The 27,105-nt window shown below is 38.3% G+C and overlaps 2 protein-coding genes across 6 annotated transcripts in view; one reads left to right on the plus strand and one right to left on the minus strand.

Annotated features, from left to right (window-relative positions):
- The window catches only part of LOC121591173, a 164,591-nt gene that overhangs the window by 89,345 nt on the left and 48,141 nt on the right, over nucleotides 1-27,105 (minus strand).
- Nucleotides 39-27,105, plus strand: LOC121588323 (N-terminal kinase-like protein). Of its 5 annotated transcripts, none has more exons than XM_041906112.1 (9): nucleotides 39-133; nucleotides 239-776; nucleotides 3,199-3,513; nucleotides 3,592-3,827; nucleotides 3,889-3,967; nucleotides 26,044-26,265; nucleotides 26,341-26,496; nucleotides 26,573-26,837; nucleotides 26,918-27,105. In XM_041906112.1, the coding sequence occupies exons 2-9, from the start codon at nucleotides 399-401 to the stop codon at nucleotides 27,088-27,090; spliced, it is 1,824 nt and encodes a 607-aa protein (XP_041762046.1). In that variant the 5' UTR covers nucleotides 39-133; nucleotides 239-398; the 3' UTR covers nucleotides 27,091-27,105. The 5 variants fall into 5 exon arrangements, with proteins under 5 accessions (XP_041762046.1, XP_041762054.1, XP_041762063.1 ...); XM_041906120.1 differs by having other exon boundaries at nucleotides 323-776; XM_041906129.1 differs by having other exon boundaries at nucleotides 328-776.

A 27,105-nucleotide genomic window follows, 5' to 3' on the forward strand; every position in this document is an offset into this window, starting at 1 on the left:
TAAATGAGGTAAATGTCAAATGGCTAACATATTATACTTTCATTCTCTTGTCAATTCATGTGCGACACAATCTGTTTCGTATATTGACTTTGGTCTAATGGCGTGGAGCTCAAAATTATCGTAATAAAAAGGGGTAAAACGCGAAAACTACTAACACAACTTCAATGAACTCAGTTCGGATAATCTAAGTTATCCATTTAAGTACTGGGATTTACTTTAGGTGTATTCTCTTCTGCAGTGCAGTGGTCAGAGTATTATTTAATCTAGTGTAAGATCTTCAATAAAATAGTTAGTCATCTTAAACCTGTATCGTTTCATCCAGAACAGTTAATAGAAATACCGTTTAGCGATTCTGTAAAGTTGATTCAGTTGTGTGCAGTTTAGTGTGTGTGAACGTAATGTGGTCTTTTTTCTCACGCGATTCGTCTAAAGACTTCCCTTATGAAATTGGTGATCCAGTGCAACAGTTCAACACCAAGAGTATTTGGAGTCTGTTCCGTGGCAAACGAAAAGGTTCAAACGATGAGGTGTCGGTCTTTACCTACGATATCAAAAATGGTTCGGATATTAAGCTGGAATTAGCTAGGGCCGCACTTAAGCGACTCAAAACGCTCCGCCATCCCAGCATACTGCAATTTCTGGACAGTCTGGAATCCGATAAAGTCTTATACGTGGCAACAGAACCGGTCGAGCCGCTTGGAACACATATCGGCAATCTAGCTGCTCAAGGACCTCAGCGCGATTTGTATTTGGCCTGGGGTATATTTCAAATCACGGTAAAGTATTATTTAGCAAGCAAGCATCCCTTCTCATTTTTTGACATAGAATCTATAGTGTTGTTTGTTTGTTCATCATTAATGAAATATATGAATGGATAACGAGTAGCTTTAAAGGCGAATGAACATGACATATAAAGTTTATAAATTAACCAAATCAGCCTCAAACTATTCGTTGATGTTGTTTCAAAAAATATTTCCTTTACATTTGCCCTGTATGATAGCAGTACGACCGAGCCGCTTTTCCAGAATAATAATAAAACTTAACTCGCCTCGTGTAATAGTCTAATTCAGAGATGTCAAACATATTGCCCGCGGGTCACATGTGGTCCGCGAAGCCTTTCAAGACGGCCCACGCAGAACTTTGACAGGTATATGAATGAAACTGAAGTAGATTGTAGATTACGAGGCAGGAAAAATGGGTGCACTACTTTTTATCCAATGAGGAAGAAAATTTCAACATTCAGTCTCAATAGTTAGATTAACGAAGTGTGATATAAGTTATTCATAGTGGCTCTTTTATGGAAGGTATTCGCGAAGATGGCATGTAGCATGTGCTTAAGTTCATGTTTGCTGGCGGCTCCCCAAAGCCGGACTGATATTGTCCTATATTTTCACCCATTTTCTGATTTTGAGCTTTTCGGAAAAAAAACTCGGAAACCATGTATCGGAATACCACTTTCTTCACTTCATTGATGAAGGTACCCTTTAGCTAGGCTTCTACAAAATTCTGTCCGATATCTTTAAAAATATCGAAAAATCAAGCACTTCTAAAGGGCGTGAATTGTATGAGGTCGCCGGGAATTTGGTCGCATTGCCGATTATTCGTGCTCGAATTGTCAATTGAGAATTAACATTTTCGACCACGAAAAAACGGTAATTCGAGTAAATTCCCATAAACTGGAGACTTAAACTTCCCTTAAACTGCACCAGTTTAAGGGAATTTAGAAAAAGTCCTTTAAAATGAACTGTGATGCGGCTTTTTCGTTGCTTTCTTCTAGATTCGCTCGGAAATAATGTTTCCTATCGTTATAGTTAATCATGTATCCATTTTATTCATAAATAATACCCATTTTTATAGAATAACGTCACACAAAATTTGCTTTTGTTTTTCATAAAAAATCAAAGCTACGGATGTAAAATGAGCTCGACGGCATCGTTCATCGATAGAGGAACTTCTAATTTACGAACACACCAAATCTTGGCGCTTTCAACACACTTGATCATACTCAAATTCACAATTTCAAGAGTTTCGAGTACTAAAAACAAAATCAAATTTTGTGTGACGTTATTTTATAAAAAATTGATATTATTTATGTATAAAATGGCTACATGACCAACTATAACTATAGAAAACATCATTTCGGAGCGAATCTAGAAGAAACACACGAAAAAGCCGCATCACAGTTCATTTTAAAGGACTTTTTCTAAATTCCCTTAAACTGGTGCAGTTTAAGGGAAGTTTAAGGGAATTTGCTCAAAATCCCTATTATTTTTGCTCGAAAATGTCAATTGGGAAGTCTCTTTTCCTTAACCGTAGAGTTGGCAACCAGATTTACACACGTAAGTTGGCAACCGGCATACCCGGGTATTCCACACGTTTTGATGCAAAAAACTAACGATTTTCATAGGTAAACTATGCTTTCTATATTTTAATGCTGGAAGCAAGTAATGCCGACCATATATTCTCTTCTACTTCATTTATTCATTAAGTTTTTTCATTTTATTATAAAAATAACGGTCAAATTGAAATTTGGAATCGCCTGAATTTGATTAAAAAATAAGCACAATACGAAAAGAGGAAGAAGAGAAACGTCATTCTCCATACAAAATGTATGGAATACCCGGGTATGCTGGTTGCCAACTTACGTGGTAAAGTTAAAAAAAAAAATAAAAATAAAATACTTACAGGCTGTTTAAAATTACAACTTATGCACCAAAAAATCATAAATTAAAAGTTTGGAGGCTACGGAAAATTTCAGGTCAATAAAAGCAATGAATCAAAAGTTTATTGCAGTTCGAAGTTGAAAAAAATACCCGGGTATCCGGTTGCCAACTTGGCCAAAAATGGACGAAAAGTTTAAAATTCTGAATGATATATTTTAGAATAAAAAGTACAATTTTATTCACCATTAAATTAAACCCACCCCCATCCCCTACCAAACCGTTCAACTACGACCCGTGGGAATATTTTTAACTCAAATCCGGCCCGCGACCCAAAACGAGTTCGACATCACTGGTCTAAAAATAAAATCAAATATTTGTCAGTATTTATTATAAAACTCCGGGGGTTTTTGGCTGAAATCCACAGTGTTCTGTACGGGCATGTACACTATAAATTTATTTACTATATAAAATGTTCACTCTTCTAGAGTCTTCATGAGTCAACGTACGTATTCTTTTATCTATTTGCTGATTCTAGCGTGCATTATCATTTCTAAATAATGATGGCAACCTGAGACACAACAATGTATCGATATGGTCGGTATTTATCAATACATCAGGCGAATGGAAATTGGGTGGACTGGAATACGTATCCTCGGCTGAGTTACCTGTTGTCCCACCGATAAAAATACCACCTTCTTTGGAAATTTATGATCCACCGGAAAAGAATGACGCTAGCAAATTAAGAACGGCTACAAAATGTTCGAGTGACATGTGGGGTCTTGGCTGTCTGGTGTGGGAATCCTTCAATGAACCTTTGAAAACACGAGGACACCTTAAAAATATCGAAAGGGTAATGCAACTAACTTCATGCTCATTTTCTACTATACCAATAGTTGTGATTTTTATTGAGGTATTTCCCTCTCTGTAGATCCCAAAATCGTTAGCTCCATTGTATTGTGAGCTTGTTGGTGCCACACCCGCTAATCGACCAAATCCCGCTGATGTTATCACCAAATGTCGCAAACCTGGCGGATTCTTCAAAAATGACTTAGTTGATTCCTTACTTTTTCTGGAAGAAATTCAAATCAAAGATAAGATTGAGAAGATGCGTTTTTTTAGCTCCCTCACTGCGCAAATAGATAATTTTCCTGACAATGTCTGTAGGTGAGTATTTTCATATTTTCGCTCCTAGCTTTGCCAAAATTAAGCTCATATTTTTTCATAGGTACAAAATTCTTCCGCAACTTATAACAGCCTACGAGTACGGCGATGCTGGTTCTGCTGTTTTAGCTCCAATGTTTAAGGTAATGTGTCGAAGTATGGCAGTTTAAGTACAGTCTTCTTTCGTTTTACTATTTCACTACAGTCTTTCCCCAAGTTACGCGACACTCGAGTAACGCGAATTCGAGTTAAGCAAATTTTTCATTTTTGACACTTCATATGTCAAATCTGTACAATTTTCTCTATCAATTGTCAAATGAAAAATAATTAGCATTTTTTTTCAAAAGTTTTAAATCACTACACAAAATAGAAGTAACCCAATTTCTGAATCAATTGCATCCAATCAAAAATCCTTATTAATCAAGTATATACAGTGTCGGACAAATCAATACGACCACTTATCAATTTATTATTCACTTATCATATTTCATTACCTAAAGTGAATCGATATTTACCAAATTTGCATGAAAGCACTTTCCGGATGTTGGCTTAAAGTCTGCTTTTAAAGTTTGTTGATAAGATAACAGACAAAAAAGTTATGATAAGAAATGTTTAAAAACCCAAAAATCATGCGCCAAAATAATAATAATTATTATTATTTATTTAATCTTCAACGAGCCGTATGGCCTAATTAAGATGTAACAGTTCGATTGAGAAAAAAAATACATAGCAAAAATAAGATTTACATCGCAATTCACTGCGGCCACGGCAAAAGCCGGAGACGTTCCACTGAGTTGAGATGTCGAAGTCGAAGCAATCCGAGACAGTGTTGAAGACAGCCGACATGCGGAACATAGGGTCAGACCGACCAGCACTGGAACGGGGTTGAGCGAGCCGTAGAGTTTCTCTAGACCTAAGTGTTCGGGATGGTGCATAGATATCGACTCGATGCAACAAAGGCGATGAGTCGATAGAGCCATTTAGCAGTCCAGCGATGAAAGAGCACTGTGCATTGCGTCTTCTAACCGAAAGAGGTTCAAGGCCTAGAAGACGGCACCGCGCAGCATACGGAGGAAGATTATTGCGATCCTGCCAGGGAAGTAGTCGTAGGGCATATCTCGTGAGCTTACGTTGAATCGCCTCAAGTCGAGCAATTGAAGAAGCGGTAGTTGGGCTCCAGACTACGCACGAATAATAGGACCAGTATAGAAAATTTTAATATTTTAACCATTTATCATTATTAAATAACAGCTCCGGCTTTTAATTCGCAATGTGGCCAGCCCGTACATTTGAAAAACAAAAGAAAATAACAAAACAGCCTTATCCTGGGCTAACTTGGCAGCATTTAATATTTGGTAGCATGCCCATTGTTCCGGATGACAGCTCGCATCCTTTTAGGCATGGATTCCACCAAATCTTTGCAAGTCGATGGCGGAATGCTGTACCAAGCATTCTCTATATGCTGCCACAGTTTCTCTTTAGTTCGAGAACCTGCCGGTGGAAGCTTAGCTTTAACAATCTTCCACAGGTTCTCGAACGGATTCAGGTCAGGCGATTGTGCAGACCAATTCATGACGTCAATTTTTTGATCAACAAACCATTTTTTAACCGCTTTTGCGGTATGTTTTGGATCTTTGTGATGCATGAATTGCCATTTCAATGGCATCTCCCACTCTGCATGAGGCAGCATGACAGTTTGGATGATGTTTAAGTATCGGTTTTGGTCCATGATATCTTTTATCCAAAAGATAGGACCGACACCGTACCAAGAGAAACATGCCCAAATCGTTACGTTGCCTCCGCCGTGCTTCACGGTTTTTAAAGTGTACTGTGGCCGGTAGGCGGTATTCTTTGGGCGAAGCACAAAGCTTTTCCCATCCGAACCTACCAAGTTCACATTGGACTCGTCCGACCACAGTACATTTCGCCACTTGTTCAGGTTTTCACCTGCCCAGTCGTAGTGCTCTCGAGCAAACTGCAACCGGGTTTGAACGTGGCACCGTCGAAGCAACGGAACTTTGCGGGGATTCCGGCCGACCAGGTTGTTTTCAAATAGGCGACGCTGCACTGTCCGATCACTTACGGACAGTTGCAGCTCATCCCTAATTGCCCTGGCCGACTTGAAAGGATCGGCCTTGCACAATCGCGTCATCCGAGCATCATCCCTAGCGGATGTCTTGCGTAGCCGACCCGTTGGTATCTTCGTGCCCGTGCTATGCAGCGCGTTATACACGAATGTTTTGGATCGGCCAAGTATTTCCGCGATTTTTCGCTGGGAGTAACCAGCAGCGGACAAACGTTTGATATCTAAATATTGTTGTTGTGTACTCACCACTATTTCGTCTCTCAGTGCAAAGGGAGCTCAAAACCCTCAAGCGAGTGCCGTAATATTCTCTCATTAGTAAATTAGAGCATGTTAATTAAAGATACAGCGAATTGCCACTGCGCTAAGCGTTTCTACATAAAAATGTACACGCAATAATTCACTAATTTAAGTTAAGTTATCCGACAACTCAATAACATCAAAATTGTTATTTAATAATAATAAATGATAATTATTTTTAAAAAAATCTAAACTGGTCCTATTATTTTGGCGCATGATTTTTGGGTTATTTTTACATTTCTTTTCATAACTTTTTTATTTCTTAACTATTCACCAAACTTTAAAAACATTATTTATTAGTATAGTACAAAAACTATGCTAAGGATTTTATCCCAAATCTCCGTTTCTTCCTATCTGGCGTAATAACCTTAGGTAGTTAAGTTTTGCCATATCACTCCTAGCCATAATATTCTTCAAGATACTGGTTAATTCATTGGTTTACCCATTTACCAGGATAAACAGTCTTCCATTCAACAGTCGATCCATTCAAGCTTTGAGCACATGCCAGGCACATGAAAATAATTAAAGAAACTATGAAACATATCAATTCAATAATGCACTATTTTAAATTATGAATACCGAAGGCAAAATGAATTATGATTAACTTTAATCTTTACTCTTTGGCTTTCGTCTTGTTTTTGCCAAGTAACAGTAATGGTTAGTTTAGATGGTTAGATTTTGATAATGAATATGTCGCTGGAAAGGTTTTTTTTTCATTCTTTGATGTTTAGTCTGAATATTTTGCAAAAACTTGTTGTTAATGTTCATAAATGATTTGAAAATCAAACATGAATTGGAATTTGGTTGAATTTTTGGATATTTTCATTTTGGAGAGTGATTTTTTTATGATTCGACTCGATTTCACTCGTGAGTCGTATATCATAAGTAAGATCTACATTTTTCCTACGTTTTGTCGTTAATATTAGCTGCGACCATCCGCGACCCCGACAATTATTAACTTTTCTTCTTCTTCTTCTTCTTCTTCTTCTTCTTCTTCTTCTTCTTCTTCGACAAGTGAGGATGTATTCCCCTACATTTGACGTTTCAAATGTATTCAGAGTTTTACCCACTCTTTATTTTAACCTGACAGTTGTCATTTGGTTTTTTTTTATTTTGTTATATTTGTTTTGAATTCATTTTTGTCTTTCTATACTATTTTGTTTGTATTTTTTTTAATTTCTATTTGATTTTCCTTCATGAATTTGTTTTTTTTAAATTTCATATCCTAATTTTTTTCCATCTTTTTTTAATTTTTTTTTAATCTGTCAAATGTTATGTCTACTCTATTTGTTTCGTATTTTTTGCAGTTAAAAACCATATGTCGCCCTGTGTTTTTTGTTTGGCATATTTGGCACACTCCTGATTCTACTAATTTCATTTTGGCCAGCCAAAATAAACTTTTTCTTGAAAATAGCGTGAACACATTTTGACAAATAGCTCATTTTGACATGTGTTGTTGTAGGAGCCATACACCACAAGTATCCAACTACCTGTCATAAACGGGAATTTGAAACAAACAGGCTTAAAAAACAAAGCTGAACAGAGGAAAAACAGTTTATAAAAGGTCGTAAGATAGGAATCAGCTCTTTTCAAAACCATCCATGAAAAACACAACCTTTTTAGGCGCGTAGTACTTTAAAAATTCATTAATTATTATTATTTATAATAATAATGATAATTATTATTTTTTATTCGCTGTCTTGACGATTTTAGTATTCGACTGCCCTGTATAGTACGAGTATATATAGAACAACGAAAAATTGCAATAGCACGAGGAATTGATTTTCATGTATGGCCGATGCCCACTGTGCCATGTCTGGCTTAAACCCAGTGTAGTATAAAAATATTTACTGTTAATGTTCTCACTTTATACTTCTGATCGTCTAGGCAAGGTATGTCAAACTGGCGGCCCGCGGGCCGCATGCGGCCCATGTGGACAATGAATGCGGCCCGCGAGAATATTTCAGAAAAGCACTGCAAACCAAAAATCTCTTCTTACTATTTGTCGAAGTGTATTCAATTTTCCAGAGAAGAACAATCATTGTGTCGCTATATTTTTCTAAATTAACATTAATGTTCCCATATCGTCTAACAAACTTATTCTACACGTACGTACAGAACAACCGAGACCACGAATCTGCGTCGGATAAAATTATCGTAATGTAACCAAATTATTCATAAACAACGGGTTCTTGTTATGAGAAATGAATATACCACCAGAACATTTGGGACTTGGAAATTAGCAAAAACTAATGTTTAAACACGATTTATTACAATTTTTCTCTAGAACTGGCAAAAAATTGCAGGCAAATATTTTTGTTATTCATCCAGCGATGGATAGCTCGGATTGCTTATAAAAAAAACTCGCAACAGGCAGCTAGATTTCCCCTACCTCGGTGAAAAAGTGGGGTTGAGCGATATTTTCTAACAGAACTGCCGTCTGAGAACGCGCAAATAAAAAAAATCCTATTTCAATAATAAGGATAAAATAGATTGCATGTGACTTTAAAAGTATATTAAACATTTAAAAAAAGAGCACCTTAAAAACTAATATTGCAAATTTTTAAATAAGAAACGATTCCAGATTTGAAGCGAGGAGTACAAAAAGTCAATTTGTTTAACAATAATGATTTTACAGTATTTTATATAAATATTGAGGTATATTTTTTATTCTCAACTTTGCGGCCTGCGAATCACTGATAATCTGTAGTTGCGGCCCTCTGATGAAATGAGTTTGACACAGTCTGGTCTAGGGGATCATGGAAATTTCTAATAAATTTCTCTTACTGAAATCGTTCGAGCTAAGAGGCATTACCTTTGGTAGGGGGATACTCTCAGCTCATGAACAAAGACACGTGCAACTTACTGTCTATACCAATCTATCTTTATTTCACAAAAACCTTGGTTTATATTTTGGAATTATTTGTGTGTGTTGGTTGTGCCGGTCTCATAGTACAGTCGTCAACTCGTACGACTGAACAACATGTCCGCCATGGGTTCAAGCCCCAAATGGACCGTGCCGCCATACGTAGGACTGACTATCCTGCTATGGGGGAATCAATAAAAGGGGGCTTGCCCACAATTAGTGGTACAGGCAGGCCTTGACCGACAACGGTTGTTGAGCCAAAAAGAAGAAGAAGAAGTTGGTTGTGTACGTACATTTTGTGTCGATGTGTAGGTGTGATGCATTCGTATATGATGTATGCGTGTATGCTATGCCTATTTTGTATTTCTTACCGTTGGTCTGTTCTCGGGTTTTTTTTATGGTTTTCTAAGGATACAATTATGTTTTGCCATTTTATGTTTGTCTTTAAATCTTACGCGTTTCTAGAACGTTTCTAAACACACTTGAAATGTTATAACCTGTGCGTCTTTCGTTGTTATGCTACAGGAATCAATTATTGCTACGCATATGCATGTTACATCATGCAGTCTGTTTCTTATTTGATCTTCTCGCGCTGTACGGACCTACGCTGAGACATTTTATTGCCCTACGCTTACCGATGAAGTACTGGGCCGTTCTAAAAATGTATGTTTATTTAGAACAATGATAATTATTCCATACGATAAGTTACAGTTAGGTTGATTGTTTCCATTTGCTGCATTGATCAGTTATGTTTCAAATGGGATTTGACTATTCTGCTGTTCTAACCAGATTTTTCAAAGTTTTAACTATTTAAACTGTAAAATGTGATAGTTTCCACATGGTTCTACGATTATATAAAGATGTACAGCAGACATAATACACCAGGATGGGCATGTAATTGAGTCTTGTGTGTTGAGGACATTACCACGGGATCGGACAAACCAGTCAAACCAGGATCAGTTTTTGAATGATCCGGTTCACCACTTTGCTGAGGGAAATAGAGGTGAATGATTGAATGGCCAAGTGAGCATGTGGGCAAGAATCATTTTCGGGTCATCAATCTGTTCTCCCCAGATAGTGGACATACTTTTTCGATCTTACACATACATGATTATATATACCAAAACTAGACAGTATGACCGGTTACACCACCTGATCTGACCCGACTCACGGATTTTGTTTTGACCATCCATAACGACCATCCTATTAAGCCGTGTGTAGACGAATATCATATTTGATAGCAATATGTTCAAATGTATGGAGCTATATACTTAAGAGGTGTCAATTGTAAATTTATTCAGCTGGGCTCTTTGTCACTTATCGTGTGGATGCAGATTTAACAATTGTATTGTTCACTTGTCGATCATGATATAGCTACCTCTCTCTAGCTGGTTTTCTCGTTAACACGCTGAGCGCTACATCTTCGCCTTATGTTTCTTCTCACCTTGCACCGGAAGGACGAACAGCAGTGAGATAAAAGAGAGAGAATATACTGCAGAGGCACTCTGTGACAGATTTAGCATAAAACGAACTAGGCATGGGTTTTTCATTCACAAAGAACGCTCGATTTACACACCAACAGAACACAGATCGAACACTAACGAATCAGATCGAACGCGTTCGATGAATTCTATTGTGTAGGTACGATTTACACACCAACAGAACACAGATCGAACAGTGATGCGGCCTGCGAATCACTGATAATCTGTAGTTGCGGCCCTCTGATGAAATGAGTTTGACACAGTCTGGTCTAGGGATCATGGAAATTTCTAATAAATTTCTCTTACTGAAATCGTTCGAGCTAAGAGGCATTACCTTTGGTAGGGGGATACTCTCAGCTCATGAACAAAGACACGTGCAACTTACTGTCTATACCAATCTATCTTTATTTCACAAAAACCTTGGTTTATATTTTGGAATTATTTGTGTGTGTTGGTTGTGCCGGTCTCATAGTACAGTCGTCAACTCGTACGACTGAACAACATGTCCGCCATGGGTTCAAGCCCCAAATGGACCGTGCCGCCATACGTAGGACTGACTATCCTGCTATGGGGGAATCAATAAAAGGGGGCTTGCCCACAATTAGTGGTACAGGCAGGCCTTGACCGACAACGGTTGTTGAGCCAAAAAGAAGAAGAAGAAGTTGGTTGTGTACGTACATTTTGTGTCGATGTGTAGGTGTGATGCATTCGTATATGATGTATGCGTGTATGCTATGCCTATTTTGTATTTCTTACCGTTGGTCTGTTCTCGGGTTTTTTTTATGGTTTTCTAAGGATACAATTATGTTTTGCCATTTTATGTTTGTCTTTAAATCTTACGCGTTTCTAGAACGTTTCTAAACACACTTGAAATGTTATAACCTGTGCGTCTTTCGTTGTTATGCTACAGGAATCAATTATTGCTACGCATATGCATGTTACATCATGCAGTCTGTTTCTTATTTGATCTTCTCGCGCTGTACGGACCTACGCTGAGACATTTTATTGCCCTACGCTTACCGATGAAGTACTGGGCCGTTCTAAAAATGTATGTTTATTTAGAACAATGATAATTATTCCATACGATAAGTTACAGTTAGGTTGATTGTTTCCATTTGCTGCATTGATCAGTTATGTTTCAAATGGGATTTGACTATTCTGCTGTTCTAACCAGATTTTTCAAAGTTTTAACTATTTAAACTGTAAAATGTGATAGTTTCCACATGGTTCTACGATTATATAAAGATGTACAGCAGACATAATACACCAGGATGGGCATGTAATTGAGTCTTGTGTGTTGAGGACATTACCACGGGATCGGACAAACCAGTCAAACCAGGATCAGTTTTTGAATGATCCGGTTCACCACTTTGCTGAGGGAAATAGAGGTGAATGATTGAATGGCCAAGTGAGCATGTGGGCAAGAATCATTTTTCGGGTCATCAATCTGTTCTCCCCAGATAGTGGACATACTTTTTCGATCTTACACATACATGATTATATATACCAAAACTAGACAGTATGACCGTTACACCACCTGATCTGACCCGACTCACGGATTTTGTTTTGACCATCCATAACGACCATCCTATTAAGCCGTGTGTAGACGAATATCATATTTGATAGCAATATGTTCAAATGTATGGAGCTATATACTTAAGAGGTGTCAATTGTAAATTTATTCAGCTGGGCTCTTTGTCACTTATCGTGTGGATGCAGATTTAACAATTGTATTGTTCACTTGTCGATCATGATATAGCTACCTCTCTCTAGCTGGTTTTCTCGTTAACACGCTGAGCGCTACATCTTCGCCTTATGTTTCTTCTCACCTTGCACCGGAAGGACGAACAGCAGTGAGATAAAAGAGAGAGAATATACTGCAGAGGCACTCTGTGACAGATTTAGCATAAAACGAACTAGGCATGGGTTTTTCATTCACAAAGAACGCTCGATTTACACACCAACAGAACACAGATCGAACACTAACGAATCAGATCGAACGCGTTCGATGAATTCTATTGTGTAGGTACGATTTACACACCAACAGAACACAGATCGAACACAAATGAGCCAGTTCGAACGCGTTCGATGAATTTAGTCGTATAGATGAGATTTCCACACCAACAGCACACGTATCGAACACTGCTGGACAAATTCGACGGCGTTCGAGGAATTGAGTTGAATGGGTACGATTTCAACACCAACAGGGTACATACTTAAAAATATTTCACGACCTCGGTTACAAAAACTGCTGAAATCAGTCGGCTCTTTCGATTCTTGCTGATATGTCAGTTAAAAAATCCCAGTAGCTGAAAATCAGTACCATTTAAAACTGAAATATCAGTTCAATAAATATTTGAACCGAAACTCGGCAACACCACATGCCGAGAACATACGTTAATACAGCTGTCATCGAGCTCATCGGTCAAAATAACCGAGATTTCAGCTTTACTATTTGGATTAACCGAGGCTCGGTATTCTATCTGTCATTCGCCATTCTGTTAATCTCGTGCTAATGAAACGAAAACCTTTCGGAGTGATGTTGTGATGTAAAATTTAAAGTGTAAAAAAATAAATTTAAATGAGTCTCTCAGCGTGAAAAATCGAGCATAAGTAGCGTGCGATCGAGCACGGGTATGGAGCGGGGTTGGGGCTAGGAAACTCCATCAGCGCACGTAGCCGGTGCTCTTCACAGCATCGCTCGGAGCAGTCCCTATTCAAGGCTCAGATGTGGAAGCTAATCCGTTCAGGCTTCTAGGATTCATTTCCAGTCACCTACACGAAGTAAGTATCAACACTCGTCACGTGAAATCTAAACAGGGTTCACTTAAACTCGTTTCACTCTGCCCGCTTTACAGAACCGTGCCTGTACCAGTGCCCGGCTCATTTTCCTGTACCTGTACCACATCCAAACGCTGTGCCCGCGCTCCGGCGGTTGAATCGGCGCCTGTCCCTACGCTACCCATCACACCAGAACTCTCATAAGAATAGGGTGACTTCCTGCCGTCCTGCTACAGTAAGGGACACGATGGTGATATCATGCTGCAGAAGGTGTATACTGGCCATCATCATGGGCTCAGACTGCTATGTTACCTTAATAAACCCACTTGATACGCAAATAAAACCACTAAAATAAAAGTAAAATGTTTTTATATTTAGCCGAAATCTCGATTTGCTCTAACCGAAAATCTCGGTTAAACGTAAACGTCAAACCAAAATGTCATTAACCGAGATGCCGGCAACAGACATTTAACCGAGATATTTGCCGAGATTTCAGTTGTGCAGATCTCGGCAAAAATTAACCGAGATTCGGCAAAAAATTTTAAGAGTGTACATTTTGATCTCTGACGACCCGTTCGCATGGTGCGAAAAAGAGCGAGAAAGCAATATGATTTTGCACGTTTCATTACGACATTTATGTGTGCCGTCGAACACTGAACGGAACGTTCGAACGCGTTCGGTGTAGTCAGTTTCTTCCAAATCCGTTTTTATCTAATTCCCACACAATTCCTGGGTTTTCCGATAGAACTTAAGCCCGCGGGACATTTTGATGAATCTGCGGAACTAAATCGCAAGACTGCGGAACGATACTTGAAAACGTTAACGATATCGGGATCTGCGGATTTGTATTTTTATTTTTTTAATTTCAAATTTTAAGTTTTTAAAGTGTATATCAATAGATAATTCGCTTACAAACAAATAAAAAGCCTCTACAGATTACTTTTCGAGCCCCAAATAGCGGGACCTCAAAATAAAAATAAATAAAATGTAGGCTGTCAAGATATATGTCCTTGGGGTGCGATAGTTTTGACGTTTGACGTTTAACGTAACAGTTGCTTTCGCATATCGCTCAGTATATTTTCTTGAAAATCGCGCTGTTTATCACACTATTTTCCGGTTTCTGTATAATCACAGTATTTTCGAACACCGTTCGTATATCGTGCAATAGTGCATTTATCTCTGTGACCCAAAAGCTCGCGCAAATTTCGCATTTCGGATCGCGTCTGAGTTCGCGCGTCCTGACTGCCATCGCTCTTGTTGCTGCAACGACAACCTGCACCGTTCCCGTAGAATAACCCGTATTGGCAACGCCTGCACTATGGAAATTGCGGAGGCATCTATCAGCTGCTGCCTGTGCGACTCTCCATTTCATCAGCGCTGCACTTCGGTTCCCGCTGATCTGTTCCTGCGCATTTCGGAATATAAACAATTACACTGGTGCTGTATTGGCTGCAACAACGTCTTTATGAATCCGCGCACCAAGTTCGTAAAAGACGCTGCCATGCAATCTGGCTTCCAGGCGGCAATAACAACAGTAGCCGAAAGCATCAAGACCGTTATGGAGCCATTGACTAACGAAATTAAAACTGGCTTAGCACGGATGAGCCAACTTGACTTAAAAACTCCACGTAGCAGTCACCCTTCCGCAAAAATTCGTTGCATACAGGGTTTTTCAAGCCAGCTCAACATCGTGACACTATTTTTCAAACACGTAAAACGATTGTCAACATCGTACATACAATTCGAATCCGTAAACTCTTTTCGATTTGGTAACACTAGATTTTGAACGCGTAAAATCCCATCTCGAATCTGGAAAATGTATGTTGGCTGTCTTGTCACCCATTATACATTTTCCAGAAACGAGTTGGGACTTTACGAATTCAAAACCTAGGGTTACCAAATCGAAAAGAGTTTACGGATTCGAATTGTATGTACGATGTTGATAATCGTTTAACGTGTTCGAAAAATAGTGTTACGATGTTGAGCTGGCTTGAGAAACCCTGTAAATCCATCCAAACGTTTGTTTTCCGATGCCACTAAGGACAATCACGCATTGTTTACATTCGGTGTTACGAACAATCAAAAAAATAGCCAAAATAACAATACGAAGCGAATTGACGATATTCAACGCAAAACTCATGCACCACCTGTGATAACTGGCATAAAAAAAGATACAGCATCTTTTCCGATCAAAATAGCTCCCGCTCATCCAACGGTGCAAAAATGCGCGCTGTATTTTTACCGGCTCTCTCCCGATACAACCAGTGACCAAATTGTACAAATGGTCAAACAAGCTTTATCCATTGACGATGCTACAGCATACTGTCTTATTCGCCAGGGTAGAAATATGGCTACACTCTCATTCCGTCCGTTTAAAGTGTTAGTGCCTTTATCACTACGTGACAAGGCTCTTTTCCCTGACACCTGGCCTCTTGGCCTATCGGTACATGAATTCATTGACTACTGAACTCAACAGCCGAGTGCAAATTTTCGTATACAACCGCCAATGGGTCTCTCCACCCCTACAACTTTGCCTACGGTGCTAAATATTCGGTCACCACCACTGCTGGATCATACAATTTTATCGGCACACACTCCACGCACAACACCAACACCGTAAACTCACTAGTATGTACCGGTATTCATTCCACGCACATCGCGCACACTTACAATCACACAAATCATCCTGACACGACTCAAGAAACGAAGAACTCCGGCGCTGAAACAACGGTAGTAAATAATAACTGCACTTACCAGACGATTGTTTTTCCTACAACAAACAATATTTTTTCTGCTGAGGCAGTGCTTGACGAAAGGCGCACGCAACTTAATGATCGTGAAACCAAAACAAACCATCGCCAAAGAACGGACACTACACTCACACAATCGCACGGCTATCATGTCAATCCTACAAGGGTCGCCTGCCGTAATAATACTGACGAATTATTGTTCCTGTACCAAAACGTAAGAAGATTGAAATCTAAATGCAATCAAGTATTTGACTATGTTTGTACAACCCACTATGACGTTATTATCCTGACTGAAACATGGTGGGATTCAACGATTGATTCCTCGGAATTGTTCCCGGATAATTATACAGTGTATAGAACAGACCGCAGCAGCAAAAATAGTATAAAATCAATCGGTGGCGTATCTCATTGCCGTTGCTTCATACCTACGTACAATACTTTGTCCTACACTGGATACCGTTGAGCAACTCTGGGTGAGAGTTTATGGTAATAAACGTACTTTTATCAAGGGTGTAGTGTACATTCCTCCAGATTTAGTAAACAACACTACTACCATGCAAACTATCTGCTCCACCATAGATAATATTGCTTGTGCAACCACCGATACGCTTCTCCTATTCGGGGACTTTAACTTCCCCAATCTTTCCTGGAACACCGATGATTCTAACGTTCCTGCACTTCGAATCAATTATGAGAATTCACGGATAACTGCCGTTATTTGCTTGACTGCATCTACAGCAATGGGCTTTCTCAGATTAACTTTATACCTAATGCATCGAATAATATTCTCGATCTCTAATTGTCTCTGACGAGATCCTACAGTATTGTGCCCCACCGGTGGTGTCACCTTTCCCCATGGTTGCCGTTGATGTTCCTCATCCTCCTGTTGAACTACACTTAACTGGTGCTGGCAATACAGCTCGTTCCTGGCATTCTACCTCAACACCAAACCGTGAGTCCGGCACACGTAACTACAGGTGAACTAACTTTATCCGTCTAGATGAACTGCTGCAATCTACTGACTGGTCTTTCCTGGAAGGTAATCCGGATGTTAACTCAGCATTGGAACTATTTAACACAACATTACTGGCGCTTATATCTGATTGCTTATGCTAAGCTCGCCCGGATCGGTCTCTCTACTCCGTTGGTGAATTGGTTCAGGTCCTATATCTCTGAACGTAGCTACTACGTACAAATCGATGGTGTTTCCTCTAACGTTTTCGAGAGTTCATCTGGCGTTCCTCAGGGCAGCAGTTTCTGTTCACTGCTGTTCTCGCTTTTTATTAACGACGTCACACTGGCCATTACGGAAACAGATTGTCTGCTTTATGCGGATGATGTTAGGCTGTTTCGTGTCGTACGGAACACTTCCGACTCTCTTTCTCTGCAAAAATCGATTGATATTTTCTCTGATTGGTGTATCAATAACGACCTGCTAATTTCTGTTGATAAGTGTACGTCAATGTCGTTCTTTACAATAGCTAATCCGATAAGGTATAACTATAGCATATCAGGGACACAACTACCGCGGTGCAATACGGTCAGGGATTAGGAGTCACCCTGGATCGCAAACTAGTGTAGTAAGTTTGAAGATAGTTACGGTCGCCATATAATGTGATGAGCGTACATACGGTACATAATGTGCATCGATCAACGTCGCGGTAGGTCAGTTTTTACTGATATGAGCCGAGGTGAAATAACACTTTGTTCGAAGTGGACTTTTCAACACTTGATCGTCCAGGCGATCATAGAAACCTGTAGGAGGTTTCCTTTACTGGAAACGTTGGAGTTTAGAAGCCTTACCTTGGGTAGGGGGACATAACTAAACTCTTGAAATAAGTTGGAAGCAGTGCTGCAAAATGTCACTATCAATGTCATAAAAAAATCTGACTGAAACAAAATCCATATCAGCGTCACGTACTCAATTTTGACAATCAGAGGTGATACTCAGAACGATTGGTGTGACTAATACATACTCATGACATGTTTGCGACCATCGCTTGGTCAGTCACTATATCACGACTTTTTTTTTGCTGTGATCAATTTTGCAAAATGTCACTGACATAGTCATGACAAATTCTGGCTGAAACAAAATCATCTCAGCGTCACGAGCTCTACTGCGAAGATCAGAGGCGAGCCTCAAACAGTTGATGCGACCATCGCATGCTTGGTGACATTGTGTGCAACCAACTCGTGTTCAATCACTTGGTCGCGACATTTGCAGTCGGTGATCATCGCGATGGACACGGGAGATATGCATTGCGTGCGAGTGGTTCCAAGAAACAAAATGAGCATGTTTTCTCGCTCTGTTTGACCCGACAGATAATCATAACATATAGAGGGAGAAAGCATGCTCATTTTGTTGCTAGAGCCCACGCGCCAAGTATATTCCAAGAAGGTCGCGATTACCGCCGACAACAGTGTCGTGACCAAGTGAGTGATCAAAAGTTGGGTGCTAAACTAAATGTCACCAAGCATGTGATTGATTCTCCAACTGTTTGAGTATAGTCACTGATCATCTCAGTTGTGTACGTGATCTGATTTGAGCTTCGTTTCAGTCATGAGTGTTGATGATTGAAACAGTGGCATTTGGCGGCACTGTTCACAGCCAGAAAAAAATCATGATAATGCGTGCGTCGGCATTAAGCTAAGCTTGTCAGTCAGAGTATCGCGTTGGAATCAAGAATTCACATGTCGTGTTTAGCATGTCATGACGCACTGTTATTGACTATCAGCAATGAGCATCATGCTACCACGGAAATGTTCATTGTTTTTGTTGGTGAAATACTCGTGATACTCATGACATTTTGCAGCACTGGTTGGAAGGCGAAGTATTAGGAAGCGTAACGTCCTATCTTGACAGTCTGAACGAATCTGACTTGCCATGGTCGGAATTGGTTTTATTTATACTCAACATATGTTATGGGTTTCGTACATTTGGTTTTGGAATATGTTTTTGTCCTAGTTAAATGTTATTGTTATTGGTAAAAATTTATAAATTGAAATGGTGTGGGGTGTTTGTCAATTTGTGCCTATGCTGCGCTTTTAGTGTTTTTACAAAGGTTCTGGAAAGTTTCAACTGTTCTAGCCAAAGAACTAGTGCGTTCGTCGATCATTGCCTACACTGCGCTTTTAGCAATAAGTTGCTATGCGTTCTCGGTTCACCTAGTTTGCCTGCAGTAACGCCTGATTTGCTTATTATGCGTCTTTCGGGTGTTTTCAAGAAGTGTGTCACAACCCCACCGTTGTTTTTTCTATGAACGGTGGGGCCTGAATTCTTCCGGTTGCTTTGTTATGGTATGATCTGATTTGCTGAGTGTGTTATAATGAATGTGTTGCAATAGTGTGATTTGGCTTTCCGATGTGTGTTACAATGTGTCTATAGCTGATAGTGTGTATTATAATAAGTTATGTATAGCAGATATGCTACACCTTCCCCCTTTAATAGAATAACGTAAATAATGAAATTGTTTGAAGTTATTCTTTTCATTTAATTAAACTGATTTTTTATGGTTTTTTTTTGTTAACTAATAAAATCGTTTCTTATCTCTTAAGGTGGCCAATATTTTATATAAATAGATCTATTATCTAGAGATAAAGAATTGGGAATATTTAAGTTTCTTATAAAATATTTTGATTTTATAAATCGTTTGTTAGGCTCGTTTCTAGAGTTTTCTGCTTTTGTAGATGTTATTACTTTAAGCATGGAGATACAATTATGAAATTTTACAAGGAGCTCTTTTAGATATTTTTCGTAAGCAATACTTCTTGTTGGTTCTTTTACATTTTCTTCACATAATGGGGAATAATTCATTTTTCTAGCCTTTTTATCCTGGCAATATAATTCATTGTTTGGTTCATTTATATACTTCTTTTTTGATTTGATGCTACGTTTTCTTCTCTTTATATGGTTTAGCTCGCTTGCACGATTTTTGTTATAAGGAATCTCATCCTTTATTCCCGTGTTATCTTACTTACTTACTTACTTATCCGGCGCTACAACCGCTTTGCGGTCTTGGCCTGCCTCAGGAGTGTCCGAAACCGCTCACGGTCTCGCGCCTTCGTCTTCCAGTCCGTTATCCCGGCTTTAATGGCGGACGCCTCCACGCCATCTTGCCACCTCAATTTGGGCCTACCACGCCTCCTCTGTCCTTGTGGACGGCCTAAAAAGACTTTACGTTATCGTGAAGGCCTCCCGTGTTATCTAGCAGTAGTAAATTATCTGTTACTTGTTCTTGAACAATATTTTTCTCATTGTCATTACTTGTTGTAATCATTTGTATATGTTGTTTGTTTTCATGTTTATAATCATGTTTAGTATCATTTTCACATTATTTTGTTAAGTTATAATTCTCCTTAAATATTCTTTCAGAGTCTCTTGACCCTTTCATATCATTCATTGTTTCATTATTTAATGCATTTCTTCTTTTTGATTTGTCTTCATATTTTCTGTCATTATAGTTTGCTTTGCTGTTAATATTTTTATAATATTTTTTAGCTTGGTTATTCATTTCATTAGTATTACTATAACTTCATTATTTTGGTGGTAAATATGATTCTTATTTAGTTGTTTATCATTATTGTACTGTTCACAATTTCTGTTCTGTGCTGTTCTGATGTAAAAACATTGGATATTATTGGATCTGTTTTAACCACTATTGTTATAGTTGTATTCGCGATTATTATATCCTTGGTTAACTTGACTCTGCCTACTACAATTGTTTAACTGATGGTGGCGTTTATAGAAACTAAAGTTGTTATTTTTTCTATAACTGTAGTTGTTGGATGTTGTTTGAGTTGTTATTGATTGATTGAAATGTTAACAAATTTGATAATTAATTAGGGTGTCTTTATGATGAAAATCCCTGTTGTTATTTCTGTTATAGTTATTTGATCCTTGGAAATGATGTATCTGTGCGATGTTCTGCCTAGATTCACATTCATTTACTATTCTAGTCGCTTCGTATATTGTTTCAAATTTTCCTACAATGAGAGCTGTTCTTGAGTCTGTATTTGTAATTTTACCAATAAGAGTTTCTACTCCTTTTCTTACTGCCAATTCGTTTGCAACATCGGCTGGTATATGTTTTTGTATATATAATATTTTTAATTTTTCAGTAAGCTCTTGTATCTCATTGCATAGGATTTTTGTATCATTTGTCTTAAACAATTTCATATCGGATATTATATTTGTTAGGTTTATCTTTTTCTCGCATCTTGATCTTATATCTTCCACAATTTCTGGTACTGTTGATACATTTGAAATTATTCCTGATTCAGCTTTCCTGTTAATCTGGTATAAATAAATTCAGCTAGTATTGATTCCTGGTCTGCTGGAAACATTTTTTTGGCAATTGTATCGATCTTATAAAAGAGTTAAGTTGTTCATTTGAGCCATTATACATGGGTATAAGACCCAAAGCGTCTTCCAAATTGAATTGTGCCATTATTCGCGTTTTAATGTTTTTCAATTCCGTTAAATTGTTTGAGATTATATAGTTTAATTTTTTTTAATATGTGCTGGACGTATAGGTCATAAAAAATGTTCTGTAGTGTTTGTATTTATCTTTTTCTTTAAACTTGATGCTCAATATTGGAGGCCTTCACGATTCTAGTCTGTTTTTTGTATGGAGTTTGACAGTTGGAGGCAGAAATCATGTAAACTCTCCATACAAAACCACACAAAAAACTAGCCTGCAATTTTCAGTCTAGATTATTCTAGCCTCAAAGCTAGAATTAGATTCGAGTGCCTGCTCGAAAACAAAGTGTTGTTTACATTTACCCCAAGGTGCATCAAAGGGATGACGTGGTACAGTAGGTGACCGCTAACTGGATATGTTTTACTGGAGTTTTTTTAAACTAAAAGTTAGGTAACTGGAGTGATTCTCAGTTGAAAAACACATGAATGTCAAAACATGAAACATCCGGCATCTTACGAAGAGAAAATCGTAGCAAATGTGAATTTTTCTCACAAATTTAACCTCTCAGTTAGCGGTCACCTACTGTAGAATCTAGAATCAAAGTGTATGTAGTCCAGGTGGTCTCATAGCATGTTTTTTAAAACCAAATTTGAATATCACTTTTTAACAGAATTTGTGAAAACTTTTGTTCAAACAAGCTTTCTTTAGATTTGACAAACTAAATATACATATAAAAATCTCGTGTCACGGTGTTTGTTGCGAGCAACCTCCGAAACGGCTGGATCATTTTCAACGAAACTTTGCACACACCTTAGACTTGACGAATACTCAAAACACTCTTAAAATATTATTCATAGCAGAAGCGATAAAAATCAGCCTTCTAAATTCATACACCTTGGGATAAGCCCACCTTTCTATTATACACACTTAGATAGCTGCCCGAAAACTGCTATACAATGCAAACGGCTGACAGGCTGAAATTTCAGCCTACGAACTTACAACAGAAACAACGGCGGATTATATTTCAAAAAAAAAAATCAGTATCGAAAATATAATTGTTTCTTACTTCTTTAATTGTTTGCTGGGTATAATATTTTAATATGCTATCATTGATAGGGATAACTTGATTCTTTTGCGTTTCTTTGCGATTGGGCATATCTGATGCAACGCAAACTCTAATGTTTGGCTTGCTTTCGCAGTTACGTTCAAATTTGCTTTTGTCATTTTTGTGGATTATCTGTATCAATCATGCATCTATCCTAACCTGTTTTTTATGTTGCTCTTGCCAATTTATACAGCCCCATTAGTAATATTTCAATTTACGGTACCTTTTTTAAATACATATCATGTACATATTGCTGCTGTTACTGATGATGGTGCTACGCTGCATTTGTACCGGTGCTAGGTGTTTAATCGGTGCTAGGTACATACTCGATGTTAGAAGTGAAGTTCTGGGATGTCATTATTCGTCGCTCGATGTCTTGTCGAGGTTGGGACACTTGTCTATTCTCGCCTGCCAATCCATATTGGGCAGTGAGCTCGCCTTGTATTTTCGTCTTCCACGTTGGGAACGGTTGTTCCTTTCAATCACGTTGGCCACAACTTGTTTCGCACTGCACTGAATTGTTCCATATCACTTGCTCCACGAATCGTATAGATTACCAAAATGAGTTATATTATATAGGCAGTTGCATGTTATTGATTCCATCACGTTTTGCTGAAGTTTCCAATATTTTGAAAATGTTTTTTATTACTTTTTGCATGAGTATGATAGCAAGAAGTATCAGCACAATATGCAGTTTTATCTCATGGGTTTCATGCTGCTCTGAGTGAACATTTTGTGTTTGAATAATGGTAAGATCATTATCACCATTGACATTAGCTTTAGGATTTGATGCGTCGTCACCCATTTTATAAATCTGTGCTGTACTGTGGGTTATTGTGAAAAGTTAGCATTTTTAAGCTTTCATCGTTTCTCATTTCAACGTTACTCTACTTGGTAAATCGATCGCAAGAGCGTTCATACGTTTTTACACATTGGGATAGGTTCTCACAACACTGTGTACGGATAATGTTTGTTCATCAATTAAACTCTCATTTTGCACTTACACTGCACTCAATGTTTTTTTTTTCATTCTGCACTGCACTGAACCTGTTTGTAGCTGTTCTTTCATCGTTATTGTTTTTTTTTACCTATGGATTACTTTCGCCAGCTCCGATGATGAATGTTCCGTAGAAAATGCACATTTGACACTTTTTTTTTTACTTTCCGTCGAATGCCGGTTATGGTCACAATACTTTTGGTTCATCACACGACACTTACGCTTTACGTTACCGTTATACGTATCACATTTTACTTGATTTTTACTTAAACTTTTACCCGTCGATTGCAGATTGTGGTCACGGTCGCCATGTAGTAAGTTTGAAGATAGTTACGGTCGCTATATAATGTGATGGCATAAACATGGTTCTGAGATATTGTTACCCTTTGTAAGCATACTATAGCATTTTTCGATATGAATTATACGTACAGTCTGTTCTCGACTTACACGATTCTCGACTTACGCGGATTTGGAGATACGCTTTTTTCCAAATTTGACAGATAAATGGCATGTTACATCAATAATGGGATCAGGCGATAAATGGCATCAGTAAAATTTGCTTCAAGAATTATCCAATGCAGTATAAATTGCATTTTTGCCCTACATTTAATCCCCTTAAAAGCCGAAAATAACAATATTTTCTGCACGAATCGTATGAAATAAATGTCAAAGTGAATAAAAGTACTAAATTAAATAAATAACACCGATTAGTCAATTGCAATGTGGCCGATACTGTGAAATTCGACTTACGCGGTTATTCGAGTTCCGCAGATACCTCGGGAACGCATAAACCGCGTATCTCGGGAACATACTGTATACGTGAAAGTTAGATCCTTTTAGTACCTCACACTCCAAATAAAAATGTAAATTGGATAATTTATTTATCTTGTTTTTTTGTAAAGCATTTTTTAGAAAAAAAAGTTGTGTTATCAACTTTGATGTTTTAACCGGTATGTTTTAATTAGTTTTGGTTTTTGAGTTTTTTAGGTTTATTTGATTTATTTTTATGAACTTGTTTCCGCAGTTTGTTTTTTTTCTTATGCATATCCTTAACCTTTTCCGATATTATGTATATTTGTGGATACACCATAGACTATCTAAATATATTGCCGAAATAAGGATTGTCTTTGTGAATAACGTCTCAGGATTTAAAAAAAATACTACAAGTGTATAACGACCCCCTTAATCTGATTTGGTCATTTTCACCACTGGTTTTTGGTCATTCATTTGGACACCTTATCCACGCTAAAATACAGTCAGTTGTAATTTTGTTGTATCCGTTTTTGTAAGCAAACGCGCCCTAAAAAGTTTCCTTCAACAAATAAACAAAAGAAACAAATGTTTCTCTTGCAACAAAACAACATTTTCATAGACCTGGGCATAATGATAAATTCCAGCTAGTGATGGGCGTTTCGGAGCGTAGCAGACTAACAACTCCGGTAACGGCTCCACACCAACTGCTCCGAATCAACGTCTCAGGACTAATGGTTCAATGGAGACGTTATTGTAGGATAGCCTAAAAACATAAAATCGTGTCTCGCTGGTATTGAATAAGGATGGATAATTCAGAATGGAGTCATGGATCAATTCCCACTCTGGTGTGCAAAATATGAATCCAACTCCAGGTCACAACCGGATTAGTCCGGAACAGTCCGGATTAGTTCGGAACAGTCCGGATCAGTCCAGATTAGTCCGGATCAGTCCGGATCAGTCTGGATCGTACATATTCGATGACCGACATATCAAGACAGCGGGACCCTTTCCCGAATCTGTCTTAGCCAATGCCAAGACTGCGGTATGATGCTTGAAAACGCTGATGATACCTGAATTCATCGGATGCAATGTTGAATCTGCGGCACATTTCTCGAATACACTGTTCCACGCTGAGGACATGCGGTCGAACCAAATTTTTACATGTTTTACCTTTATGTACATTAGTGTACTGGAAGCACCCAATTATTGATGGTTTGATAATGTAATGAAATGGTAATAAAATTAAATAAATGTATACGAATGCATTATTGCATATTTTACAAATTAAAATATTGTATCAATTTCATTAAGTAATTTCAAATGTTTTAATAGCCTTAATTGCTAAAAACTCGAAATGAATTACTATGGGCTATAGGAAAATTTTCAATTAACTGTAGCACCATAAGGCTTCTTCTCTGCAAATGTGAGCTAAATCGGTCTAGAACTTTATTTTAAACAATATGAACATAATGAAACCGATAAAAAAAAAAGGGGACGAAGAGGGTGTATAGAGTAAAAGCAGCACAAAAAATCATACCCTGAGCTATTAACTGTCTATGTGGCAAATCTGGCGTTAGTCAACGTTATAGTTATTGCGTTGCATCACGCTGTAAATACATACAAATACAATACAAAATTACTGTTCAATTTTATTTATAAGACATTTTTTTACATTTATTTCAGTTGGGACGGCTTTTAGACGAAGGCGAATATCAGAAGCGAATAGTGCCATGTGTAGTCAAGTTATTTGCTTCAACTGATCGTGTAACGCGCTCACGTTTGCTACAGCAACTCGATTTGTTTATTTCGCACTTGCAGCCAAATGTAGTGAATGATCAAATCTTTCCTCAAATTGCACATGGTTTTCTAGACACTAATCCGACTATTAGAGAACAAACCGTGAAGGTAAGGTTTATCTTATCATTAAATTACAATTGATAGCTAATTTGGTCCTATTTTATTTATTACATTTTTTCATAGTCAATCATCCATTTAGCGCCTAAACTTAATTATAACAACCTGAATGTAGAAGTGTTGCGTCATTTTGCTCGACTTCAGTCGCGAGACGACCAGGGCGGTATTCGAACAAACACCACTGTTTGTCTTGGTAAAATCGCACCCCATCTACATCCACAAGTAAGACGAACTCAAGTAATACTGGGTAATGTTGGTATTTGATGATTGTTTCGGATTTTTTCATAATTTTTCAAAGGTGCGGCAACGTGTACTTGTGTCTGCCTTTATTCGAGCTATGCGTGATCCATTTCCACCGTCGCGAGTAGCAGGAATATTAGCGCTTGCAGCTACTCAGCAGTACTTCTTGTTGAATGAAGTTGCTATACGTATACTACCAGCACTTTGCCCACTCACAACAGACCCTGAGAAATCGGTCCGCGATCCTGCCTTCAAAACACTACGTGGGTTTTTGGGAAAGTTGGAAAAAGTATCGGAAGACCCCAGTCTACGCGAAAGCATGGGTGAGTAATGTGTTGCTGAATGTTTGATTGTTCTTGCACTGCTATTCTTGCTGCTTTTTAATTCTCACCTCACATTACAGAGGCTGATGTTCATACAGCGACTCCGTCGCTCGGTAACGCTGCCGCAACATGGGCTGGGTGGGCAGTGACAGCAGTTACTGCCAAATTCTACCGCAGTCAAAGTGACACAGCCCGACCGAAGCCACCACTTACGGGTAAAACCTTGAGTAAGCCTGCTTCTTTGGGTATGTAGCAACCTTTTGATTTA

The sequence above is a fragment of the Anopheles merus genome, chromosome X (genome assembly GCF_017562075.2).
Source record: "Anopheles merus strain MAF chromosome X, AmerM5.1, whole genome shotgun sequence".
NCBI classification, from domain to species: Eukaryota; Metazoa; Arthropoda; class Insecta; order Diptera; family Culicidae; genus Anopheles; species Anopheles merus.

What these genes read in the sequence shown, in the direction of transcription:
- LOC121588323 (XM_041906112.1), top strand. Translation starts at nt 399, where the DNA reads ATGTGGTCTTTTTTCTCACGCGATTCGTCTAAAGACTTCCCTTATGAA. An exon ending in TTTTAGCTCCAATGTTTAAG is followed by an intron (nt 3,968 to 26,043) that starts GTAATGTGTCGA and finishes CATTTATTTCAG; the next exon opens with TTGGGACGGCTTTTAGACGA. An exon ending in TTAGAGAACAAACCGTGAAG is followed by an intron (nt 26,266 to 26,340) that starts GTAAGGTTTATC and finishes ATTTTTTCATAG; the next exon opens with TCAATCATCCATTTAGCGCC.